We start from the raw sequence: 12,462 nt of genomic DNA, 5'->3' as shown, positions 1-12,462 counted from the left end.
TCTACAGTAAATATTTCTGACTTTTTTTTCAAACTGCCCTAGTATTGTAGCACAGCTAAATCAAGAATCAATTAAACAAAATACTAATTCAAGCTCTCCAGCATAAAAAGAAACAGGGTAATAATGTCTTATTGAAACCCTCAATAAAACCAAATGAAACGAATGCAACCAATCGCTCGTGCATTACTCAAAAGAAAAATCAATCACTCCTTTTAATATCACTAAGAAAAAAAAATCACTGCAACAAATTCACCTCATACAAATATGAATTTTATTTACAATTTTCAAATTATCAATCAAATCCAACTTCTCAGTTAAATGTGTAGCATTTTTCCTTTAAAACAAATTAAACATTGTGTTCTTTTTACATCTGCAATATGGAGTCCATAGGTACATGCTATTTGGGGCATCTAATGGAACAAATTTAGATCACTATGTGTGTTAAACACTGAAGGTATTCTGTGAAGACTCTTTCTTTAAAATTTATCCGCCTCAGGGACAAGCATTTCCACAACCACTTTCTAATGACAATTAATCAGGAAGGTTTAAAAACCCAGTATTTTATACCAGGACATACTGTTCACATATACTTCAGGGTATGTTACCATGTTCCTATTGCAAAGCTGCCTGCTCTATAAGCAATGCTACTGAAATCAGACTAGAGATTACCCACAGATTTAGATATTATTCAATGTGAATAAAAATGGCCATTGATGACTTTTACTTGAGTACGTGTAATTATGGGCCAACTTGTACCTGATCTGGTACCAGTGTGATGTGATCTGTTCTGAAACTTGAAACCACATGGGTTGTTATAATAAAATCTTTTACAATTGTATTGCACATAAGGTTCCTCAAAAGCACAAATCTACGTCATTGCATCCTGAACTCAGAATTTACCTGCTAACTCTCACGAAAAAATCAACCAGATGGTAAAATTGTTTATTTTTCTCATCCCAGTGTCTGTGAATGAAGAGAAGAGGGAGAAGATATATACACTTTGGAATCCATTCAATTGTTTGTTCCTTCTGCATGTGATTTGTACTTCAGAGATGAGGATTTAAAAAAAATAAAAAGCCAGACAGACCTTGGATTTATCTTTAAAAGTACCTCAAAAACATAACAAAAATTCAATTTAATTTTGATACATATTAAAATTTTAGTCAGTTCTGCCCGACAGCATAACACGACAGAAATGCACAAGACTTTAAACATGCTTTAAAATGACATTCAACAAAGTATTTAAAATTTAATAAATAGCATACAATCACACACAAATACATTTCATACTGGATCTTTAAGCCTACTAAAAACAGACTGGCAAAGAATAAATAAAACAGTAGTTGACAGTTTTGTTTTTAAAAGGTGTAGTTTCTTGTTGTCACACTAGTAGCCACGTATTAACCTGCTTATCAGAAAATTGGAAGTTACGAGCTTTTTTCCTCACTGATCTGTTTTGCTCCAACATGTAATATCATAAAAAAATACACTAAAAGGGTTTTCTTTTGGTTTATTTTAAACAACCAGTCTGCAACTGAGTAAACCAGTTTTTAAATACAATGAATAAATAGGGAATTAGTAAAGCAAATTCAATTGCAACAAAAACGCAACACCCCAAGAAAAGAGCCATGGAAATATATAGCCATTGCAATATTAGACAATAATAGTACTTAAAGTGATAGTGCTTGTGCACTAAGCTCATTAGAGACCTTAATATGATTTTAGTGCAAATCCCTTGAGACCAAACAAGCTTTATAACCTACAGTATTAGGGAAAGATCTATTACCAGTTGGAACTTATTCTGTAGTGTATTTGTACATATTGGATATTTAAAGAACTAACACATATTGTAATATCTTCGGCCCTTTTTTACTTCAAATCAAAAAGACTAATGACTGGGGATTTTACATACTATTTGGCTTGTACCATATTAGATCGCAGTTTAGGAAAGTCAGTGCTAAAAAAGCTTTTGCCATCACTTTATCTATTATGCCTAAATTTCATATATCATTGCATTTTGTACTTCTGAAAGAAAAAGAATACTCCTGGAGAAAGTTTCTCCTCCCTTTAAGAAAGTTCACATTATGATGAAATTCAAGAATATTTAGACAAAGTGTTGAATAAACTCAAAGAAAAGTACATATTTTACAGTAACAATCCTTACCATATTTAGTATATTAAGTTACAAGTATGTTGGCAATAATACAACAGAGTCAGTTCCTAAAGGAAAATAATTCTGTACAAATTCACCTGTTAATATGGGGTTAAACAGGCAGCCACTAAGTCTTGAGCAGCCATGTTTCGGGTTTGAACTATAGTACCAGGATAAACTAAATTTGAAACTAATGGGGAAAACTTCAGTTTAAAGAGTAATCCAATTATACTGGATACACACATTGTGTATTCAGAGCCATTAAAATGTTCACTCTTATAGTTCCATAATGTCATCCAGTATAAGAAAAGTTTAATCAACCACACAGGCTAAAATAGCTTTAACATAATGTTGTCCTGGATTTTTCAAAGCTAAAAACTAATTTTAACTGTGAAGTACAAAACAATGACAGATATTGCTCCAACTTGTACACAATCTTTCCTAAACAATCCGTACCTAGCAGAGTAATAATGCCTCATCGTCACTAGTTTCGTTTTTCACTGTTGCCTCTAAGCAAGTGTCGGGTATCTGGGCAGTGTGTACGATGCCACAGCTCTCACAGGGGCCATCTCGACTGCATGACCTTACACTGTGATGTGCTGCACTGTAAGGCTGTCTAAGCCCTGGTCCTTGATCTGAGCTGAGATCAAGTAGAGGTCTTGAACAGTCATTCATGTCAAAGTCTGATGCTACATCAGAGACTGGAATTAACATTTCAACATCATCATCCTCTTCTCTTCCACTTACCCCATTATCAAGCTGTCTCAAAGGACTTTGGTTCTGATTCACTGAGCTTGATCTCCCTAAAGTAAAGCGTACCCAGCGCAAGCCTTGAGTCATACGGCTTAGTGCGCTCGAGAGCTGGTGGCGTGCGGGACTTGTGCTCGGGGGCTCTACATTTGTCACTTCTCTTCCACCATCCGTGCTGCTGCTGCTGCTGCTATGAGCAGAGGAACTCCCACACGCTCCCACTGTTGCTTCTATTGCTGTTGCAGGAGGGACTTTTTGAGGCAAGGTGGCAGCAACACCACCAACTGCTCCTGCTGTGTCTCTTCTTTCATTTTCTGTGTCTGTATCATCAGATTCAACTGAAAACAAACTTCTGTGAGTATTATTTCTTTCACCTTCTCTACTAGTACTTTGGCTGGCAACATCATCTCCATCTGCCGAGACCAATGCCAACGATCCAGAATGACGTGACCTCGCAAAATTAAAAATTCGATTCCAAATGTTACTTGATCTGCCAGCAATAGGAAGTCTGATTGAGGTAAATCCAAGCTGAGATCGTACTGCCAGCCTGAGGTTTTCCAGAACTGAAGCCTAAATAAGAAGACAAGCAACAATCAAGCATTGACAGTCTGCTGGTACAACTATTATTGTGCAAAACAGCATTTAACAAAGTTAAATGTAGAATCTTAAATATTACGAGATGTTGCATCCTTCTTAATAAGGATCTGGTCTATTAGCAAAAGGCTATTTACAAAAGTAATGACAAAAGTCTAGATGCTCTAGAGGAAAAGCATTATAAACAGGCGAATTAAGTGGAAATACATATGCAAAGGCAATAAAAGAGCAATGGCTTCAATACAAGGTATATTTCTGCCCTAAAAGAGGATCTCTAAATAAAGACAATGTGAAAACAAGGCACTATAGTCTGGATATGGAACACAGATTAAAGAAAAATGCAACCACAGAGCCAGTAGAGGAGGCACGCAGAATCTGTTACAGTCTTACCAAAAAGGTAGTCACTGTGGATTTTACTGTACAGCACAGAGAAACGAGTCTCAAAAAGTTTAGGATTTGTAAACAAAGTCTTCCATAAAGATTTAACAAAGGTGGCCACCTTCTTTATCCACTACCATAGGGCTTCCTCAAAGGGACTAAATTAAGTATCTTCTCCAGCAGAGGCTTATAGTTTGACTTTTCCCCCCCTTTCTGACGTAATCAGTAATTCCAGTTTCAAAATGCTTTGATGCTTCTATTTAAATAAAATTATCTTATGCGTTCTAAACTATAAATTTCCCAAATTCAGTATACATTTTCTAGTTATCCAGCTACAGAAGAATGCATACCTGAATTTTCCTCTTTAAAATCCAGTATAACTTTTCAACTGTAAGGTAACATAAACATAAGAACACAAACTCCTTTATCGTGGAGATCCCTAACTCAGACTTGGAGAAAACACTGCCTCAGCTAAGTAGCTCCATTTTAAAATAGGGCAGAAGATCTTCCGGGTGCCCATCATTCTAAAAATATTCACAAATGTGTTTAATTAGAGGATAAAGCCTATATTCACAACTTTCATTAAGATTATGGCAAAAAAAATAGAATATTCTTCAGAAGAGCCATTCCCTGATTAAACCCTTAACACACATGCATGTATTCCCCTTAATTTATAAAAACTGAAATTCAGTGTTCTCATGCTGTCACTTTTATCTCTCTTCCACCAACCTTCAGACAGTGCTTCTTCAGGAAGCACTGGTTTGTTCCAAGTTACCTGTAGTAGAGGACTTACACATCTGGGCGTGACAACTGCATTGTCTCCAGAGACGTTCTTAAGCTAACGCTACCTCAAGAGACTTGTGAACACAGATCCATCATAAACCAGTGAAGGTTAATTTTTTTGGAAAAGAGGACAGCAAGACAAATTTGTAAAAGTACAAAACTGGTTTGAAACAGGAACATACTGATCTTTATTATAACCACAGTAATCCACTGAAAAAAACCAAGGGATTCTACAGTGCTCACTACAGACAATTAATGGATTCATTAATGAAGTTCAGTACTAATTTAGCTATCCAAAAATTCTTTACAATGTTTCTTTAAAGCTTCTCATGCAAATTGCAATTTATTTTCCTCTTTTCCTCTAATCTTTTGTGGCAGATCCCAGCTGCTTGTGAACATGTGAGCATGAAAGAACATGTAATAGTAATGCAATTTTTTCTTACCATAAACTTTGCTGTATTAACTGCAACACAATATAATTAATGCCAACTCTAATAGAACACACCAGGATTCCCAGACTAAGACTTCTATTTCTCACAAGAGCTTTATAACTGTAAGACATTTTTTAACTCCTTGAAAAGCTTTTTGAGAGAAACTCATTTATCAACCAAGTAAGAAATGCACTAATCATCTATCCATTTACTAGCTTTTGCTTTATTACTCATTCATGGTAATTTTATATGATATGACATCCTGTCTTTCCCCATCATCTTGTTATGCACAGCAAGCATGAACATACCTACACACTGTGCATGTGAACTACCATTCCACATTAGAAGTCTAGGTCTTCTTTCCCAAATTGCAAAGTGCCATCTTGCAATCTTTACTTTCACAACAGTAACACAGAACATATAATTAGATCTACCAATCTATTACTTTTCATGCAAGAGGGGGTTCTACAGTGTGCATTACTGGCATTGCCAACAAAAGAAAACCTGCAGAAGAAACTGTGGTGTTACTATACCATTGATTTTGTTCAAGGGCTAATCATTTGTATAAAACTATTGACTTAAAAGGAGAAAAAGGAAATGCTAAAGAGGAAAAGTACGCAGATGAAAGTTAAAATATTTTTATTTCAGTCTCCCTAAAATTTAAGGGGTCTGCCTGCTAGTTTAAAATCTTACCTGATTTGGGGAACAAACAGGGAAATCTTCAACTGGTGGAATTAAACCCTGGGCAATTAATTGTCCATAGGATGGAGGAGCTTCTCTTCTTAGCAGCTCAGCCTCAACCCTTGACAAATGAGTTTCAAATGACCTTTCAAAGAGAAAAGAAATTTCCGAATACATAAGACACTGATTTATATATATATATATATATATGAATGAATGAAAGTACATCAGACTATTATAATCTGAAATAAAAAACTTCAGAAGATGAAGTTTTGCTAATTTAATAGAAATTTAATTGGCAAAGAATATAAAGTCATTCCTGTGAGTCTGTCCAGCTGAAATGAGAACAAAAAAACAAACCCAACGATAAATTTTTTAAAAATAAACAAACCAGCCCAAACCCATGAACTAAATATAAAAAGCACCACAAGTAACACTTATATTATTGTAAAAGATTGAAAGATATGTAATCCTGGTATGAACCAGCCTACAAGAGAAGAAACATGCTGTTATATACAGAACTGTGATACAAATTGCAAATTAATTAACTGCAGTTTCCCCAAACTTCCTTTTTGGACCCACCATCTGAAAGCTTTAACCCTCTATAGTGAAGTGATCAGAATACTTCTATCCCCTTTTCTTCACTGGGGAAGTAGTCAGTCCCTGAAACAGGCTCCCCAGAAAACTGGCTCCCCAGCCTTCAGAGCTCAAGGAGCATCTGGACAATGCTCAGCCATAGGTCTTAGCAAAGTTTGGCTTCAGATGTCCTGTAAGCAGTAGGGAGTCGGACTTGATATTCCTTATGGGTCCCTCCCAATCTGATAAAGTCTATGATTAACAAACCTCTTTTTACTATCAAAGAAAAAGGAGCAATGTCTTTACAAATCATGTGCAACAATAGCCATGTGGCAACAAAATTGCTTCAAGTACAAACAGAAGAAAACACCAAAATATTTCATAAAGTTGAGTTCTACTTACCTTCGCTCAAACATCCTGAGTGAGTACAATTTACAAGTACATCCCAGTGCAATGACAAGCAGCAATCCACAAATAAGACTCCCAATGACAGCTGCAGTTATCACTCTAGTGGGTACAATGACTGGGCAATTCTCTTCGTCACTGCCATCGCCACAGTCATCTTGAGAATCACAAACCCAGCTCTCAAACACACAGCGGTTATTTTTACAGTGAAAATTGCCTGGCTGACAGAAGAAACAATTCTTTTCATCTGAACCATTAGGACAATGATTCTGGTAGTTGCAGCGATCTGAACGAGGGTAGCAAACACCATTTCGAGAGCAGGGAAACTCATCTCTTTGGCACATGGTGCAGTTGGTTTCATCCCTTCCATTTGGACAGTGCCAGTAGCCGTCGCAGCGTTGCTGCTCTGTGTAGCACCCCCAATTCCCACCGCATGGGATTTCCCAGGGCAAACAGAAGCCATCAACTTGATACGTTGCATTGAACCCTCTTGCAGCATTCACTTTGTCAGCACAAAAATGCACTCTTATCTGTCCTGAGGATGAAACAACTGTGAGGGGAGCATGAGAGTCAAATGCTGTCAGTACTCGCAACAGTCTCCGTGGATTCTCCTCCAATCCATCATATATTTTGACATAGTCTCCGTAACCTGTACCATCAAGTTTAAAATCGGTGAATCGCAAAATTACTTTGCGATGATCACCAGTGTCTATCAGCCAGGTGCAGTTGCTGCCAGGCGGGTAGAAGTCAGGATAGTTGGGAGAACTGAAAGTACCATAAAAGTATTTTAACCACTGTCCACATGTTGGCACATCACAGTCTATTTCATCTCCCAGGTCAAGACAATCAATGTTACCATCACATTTTAACGATTCTGGAAGGCAAGTGTAAAGCTTGGTGAAGCGGGAAAGACACTGGAACTGATCGGGTGCACAAGGCTGAAAGGAAGAAGCTGTCGGAGGATTAGCTTTGGCACAGATTTCCTCGTCCGAGTTGTCTCCACATTCATCCATATTGTTACATTTCCAACTTTCTGGAATACACTTCCCATTAGCACAATGAAACTGGTCACAATCACAACTTGGTTCATCAGATTTCCCTGGAAGTTAAAAAAATATTTCCTTAGAGTTTAGGCCTTCATGGTTTGTGTTGTGTTTATTTGCTGCACCAGGTGCTTCAGAAGGGCAAAGCAAATGTCTGAAGTGTCTTTAAACCACGGCAACTTTTAGCAAATTTCAAGACAAAACAGGTTTTTCAAATCAAAATTCCATCAACACATCAGCATGGACCTTATCCTTAGCTGATTTCACTCAAATAACTTTAAGCTAAGCAAGAAAACAATGCTCATTTATAGCTATTGAGAAATCTGACTTCAAATATGCTAAACATAAGTTAGAAAAACACTCTCTCATCTATCACTCAAAATACAGAAACATTTTGTGCTGCAGTACTGGTTATCTCCTCAAATTCTTTCCCAGAAAAGCAGTCAGACTGTCTCCTGATTTTGGAGGTTCCTACTTTGTACCAAAGGATCTAAGGCAAGAGAGAAGCTGACAGATGAAGACTACATATTATCACCAACCACAAAAAGAAACCTCTGCCCTCTCCTGTTCCCACTGTTTGTTCCTGTCTCTCCTGCAGCAACTAAGATGGGAGTGCAGCAAATGCAAAAACACATGCATGCCTTTACTTATTAAAGTTCCAGCCATGTTGAATACAGAAGCATACCTGGAATCCAAGTTATTTCAGCTCTGCAACAATCAGCTGAGTCAAACACTGCTGCATAATTTTCAATCAGTTATTTCTACAAACCACAGTACAGACTGTCAAATTTGCTATAAAACAAACTGTCATGGTCAAAATATTTAAAACAAGTCTGCAATGCAGATGGTGCTACACAACAGTAATTAAGAAAATAAACTAGACAAAGATACATTCATTCTAAGGAACACTATACCTACAGTTTTAATAAGGAAACAGGAAAGGCAGCATGATAAACTCACTGAAATCCTAATGCTCCCAGGAGAAGCATGTTTTATCTTTTTTTACAAGAGAACAATTCAGATTGGAATGGAGGCCATCTAATAAAATCATCTGCTCAAAACAGGGTCAACTGGTGTTTGATTAGGCTCTTCAGGGCCTTCTCCAATCAAGTATTTTTAAAGTTCCAGTGATTTGCTATGCAACGTGATAAAAGTTTTCACAGCTAGTTTGAGTTTTTCTTGCTGGAACTAATCTGCTGTGATAGGTCAAGTCATATCACACTTTTGTTCTTTTTTTTTCTTTCTTTAATACTTAGAAAGCATTGAAAATAAATACACTAACTTAAAATAATAATTTTTCTTTAGAAAAGTACAACACAGTTTTAAAATTTCACAAATGCTTAGGCTTTTAAAAAGTGAATGCACGGAAAAAATGAAATCATCAAGAGTGATAAATGCTTACATGTACTGCTGAAGAATGTTTAAGTCTACAAATTTGCTTTCAGAGACTGAAGAATGAAAGGAGAGCAAAATGTATGTGTTGTCAGTGACTAATTTTCAGAATATGTTCATTTCACAGCAAAACAAATCCAAAGAACAGATGCAGTATAAAGGATAGAATCTTCTTGTTCTGTTACAGATATGTAAGTATTTATAGTACACTCAGACATACATATGGTTGACAAGATTAGTATGGCAAAGTTGGAACCTTGGCCTTGAATTTAGAACCTGTAGAACTGAACTGCCAGGCTAGTCCTACCTAAATTGAATGACTGAGCTCCAAAGCTGGAGGTAATAGAATAGTAGGTAGGAGGTAGCAGAATAAGAGGTAGGAGAAGATGCATCATTGAACCTCATGTTCAACCTTCAAGTACTGATTATAATCTACCTCAGTCCTCATGCATTGCAGAACCTGGAAGAGGTTGAGAAGAAGGCTGTTACATGGAGTTATAAATATTGGGATGGGAATATTGCAGTAACAAAACAGATACAATTTCAACCAAGCTCTTCCTTCAACAAGTTTTAAACATCCCAGAAAAGAGCAGGGATACTTGATCTCGGTTTAGCATTTTTAATCAACAATCCTGCAATCCTTACATGAAGAAAATTTACCTATGAATCAAAAATTAGAGTCTTAAAAAGATAAGAGAGATACTAAATAAGACTAACTTTGGGAGCTGTAACACAAAAGATTCAGGATAGCACCAGATGATTAGCAGCACCCATATACAGTTGTAGCCAAAGGACTAACACAATTCTTCGCTGTATTTATAGTGGCCATTGACCTCTTAGTGCTTTTAGTAACTTTATTTTCCACTCTACATCACCATTAGGAAACTCTGTCCCATTTCAGCTCCTGTAATTTAAAAGGCTGATAAATAAGTAGTGGGAGGAAGACAGAGGAAAGAAAGACAAATAAAAGTGGCCCAAAATTTACTTTCTAGTCCAGTACCCTTACTACCTGTAAAGCTTTTTTCTTTCCTATTACTGGTTTAAGTTAAATATGAATATTTACCTATTATTTTCTTTAAACAATAATTCATTCAAACAATTCACAAGACCTGTCTTCCACATCAGATTTTAAACATGGGGCTCCCTAATGATCACTTTTGTACTTGGAATCTGTAGTGTTTTGATCATTCCAGCACAGATAGGCCTAACTTGCATCCAAGTAACTGATGTATTACTTTTTTCCCCCTTTTTCTACGATGACTTGCCAACTTTGAGAGTAGCCTTAAAAACACTGAATTAAATAATCTATTGAGGTGTTAATCTGAGCACTACTGCATGATGCTGATGAGAAGAAACCAAACATAATGGCACAGTTGAATGCATAGCAAATGCATTAGCATTTCAGGAGCCTTTTTTGACACTCCAAAGCAGAAATGACCAGATGATTATTAAAGCAACTGTCAACTCTTCACCTATGTACAGGTTAGTTTAAAGCATCAAAATATCACTCTGATCACTGAAACACTACACTTATACCTCAATTGTGTAATACTTCCTAAGTATTGTATCAAACATAAGGAGCAAACTCAAGCCAAAGTTTCAGCAAGGCTTGTTTGTTAAAAAAATGAACAAATCTCCCCAAAATAAAACTTATTTCTTTAAAAAAAGACATTTATAAACATAAGATTAAGGTTTTAAGTACTCTAATCTACAACACAAAATAGAAGAAATCAATTAACAGAAAAAACTGCTTATTACTGAAAATGCTAGAGCTTCTTCCAAGAGGGCTTACATAATGAAATTGTCTCAAGATTAGAGAAAAAGAGAGGAAAGGATTTGGAAAGAGGAAAAATTCTACAAAGCCCATGGCTTACCTCCCCTGCTCATTCCACACTTTTATCCAAGGTATCTTTCCTTCTCAAAACCCCTCAGGAAGGAATGCTGCCTTTCCTCTGCACCTACTTCAAGAGGGAGGTGAAAAGGGCAGAAGCTGATGCCCGACACAGGCAGCAGTGTTCCCCTGGGCCACTGGCAGAAATGACTGACTGGCACAGGATGACTGACTGGCCAGTGGCTTCTTCCCTGCTCCCTGACATGTTTTTGGTAGACAGTGCACAAAACCCAGGTAGAACACTGCCCTGAAAGCTGGGCTAGCATCAAATGCAAGGCTGCATTACTTCCCCAAGACCTGCTAAAGTGCAAGGAGCTGAACCACAGCAGGAGCTTTTTTGTAGACTTGAGAACAGGTGACAGAGAGGGATAAGCCTGCTTGGAAACTTGTTTGTGAGAGACTGACACAGCGGAGGAAGCTACAAGGTAAGAAGAGTGCAGATTAAAAACCAAGAGCTTAGACTAGAGGAGATCAGGGGTAGATTTACTGAATCTTGCTGAAACAGTTTTGATGGTGGGTAGCATCGGATATGTTTACAAGTATGAATTGTTTTATGGAGGAGTCAAACGTCAGCGTGCGCAGGAATCTGGAGCAGGCCAGTGAGTGGATATAGGCACACTTGGAGGGAGTAAGGTAACATGAAATCACTGTGAAAACCAAGAGCAATCTAATCCAGTATATGGGATGATCATGATGTAGAACACCAGAATCATACTATTACATAAAACTGTATCATCTCTTAAAGCCAGGAAAAGCTTAGAACTAGTCTTGATCCACGACTGGCTTCCTCCTCTCTCTTGGCAACCTTTAATAGAACAAGAATGGCTCACAAACCAGTCTCAAACTATTACTACTGATAACTAGCTCTTATCACAGCCTGTAATTACACAAGAAAAATTTTGCATGTACAGAAATATGTCTGCACTCGGCTGGAATCTATCAATGGGGGGAGGGTGTTTTTAGATTTATTTTTTTAAAAGATAGTATGCCTTCTGGAGATGGGAAAAATGATGCAAATTCTGTAAGAAAAGTAAAAAAAAAAAATCCTGCCACTTATTTCCTCTCTCACTGTATTTATGATACTCGGAAGTTTACCCAACTACTTCAAGAAATTAATTTTAGTCTGATGAAAACATTTCAAATCTTACTATGTTTAAAGAACTTCCAGGTGCCTACTACTACTGGCTAACCTTTTCTTCCCAAATATTATTCAATTTGCTTATTGTTACTCCTACTCTGAATATTCAGATTGTGCATGGGATCAAAATACATTACCTAATCTGTATTTTCTCTGATTTCAACAGACCTTGATGTGACTACAGGAAAGACCCGTAGTCAGTACTGCACCCTGTTACGAGGAAGTAATTCTTGAAAGAGGAAATAAAA

General features: G+C 37.0%; 1 protein-coding gene across 1 annotated transcript in view; it reads right to left on the bottom strand.

Annotated features, from left to right (window-relative positions):
* Positions 1-248: 248 nt before the first annotated feature.
* LRP12 (LDL receptor related protein 12) overlaps positions 249-12,462 on the bottom strand; it is a 50,079-nt gene continuing 37,865 nt past the window's right edge. Inside the window, exons 5-7 of the mRNA XM_036404663.1 lie at positions 6,748-7,849; positions 5,782-5,914; positions 249-3,472 (exon numbers count right to left, since the gene is read on the bottom strand). Of these exons, the coding sequence (XP_036260556.1) occupies positions 2,609-3,472; positions 5,782-5,914; positions 6,748-7,849 (2,099 nt within the window). The 3' untranslated portion in view covers positions 249-2,608. The remainder of the gene's footprint in view (positions 3,473-5,781; positions 5,915-6,747; positions 7,850-12,462) is intronic.

The sequence above is a fragment of the Molothrus ater genome, chromosome 1 (assembly GCF_012460135.2).
Source record: "Molothrus ater isolate BHLD 08-10-18 breed brown headed cowbird chromosome 1, BPBGC_Mater_1.1, whole genome shotgun sequence".
In the NCBI taxonomy this organism is placed as follows: domain Eukaryota; kingdom Metazoa; phylum Chordata; class Aves; order Passeriformes; family Icteridae; genus Molothrus; species Molothrus ater.
This window is presented reverse-complemented; position numbering and strand designations above follow the sequence as displayed.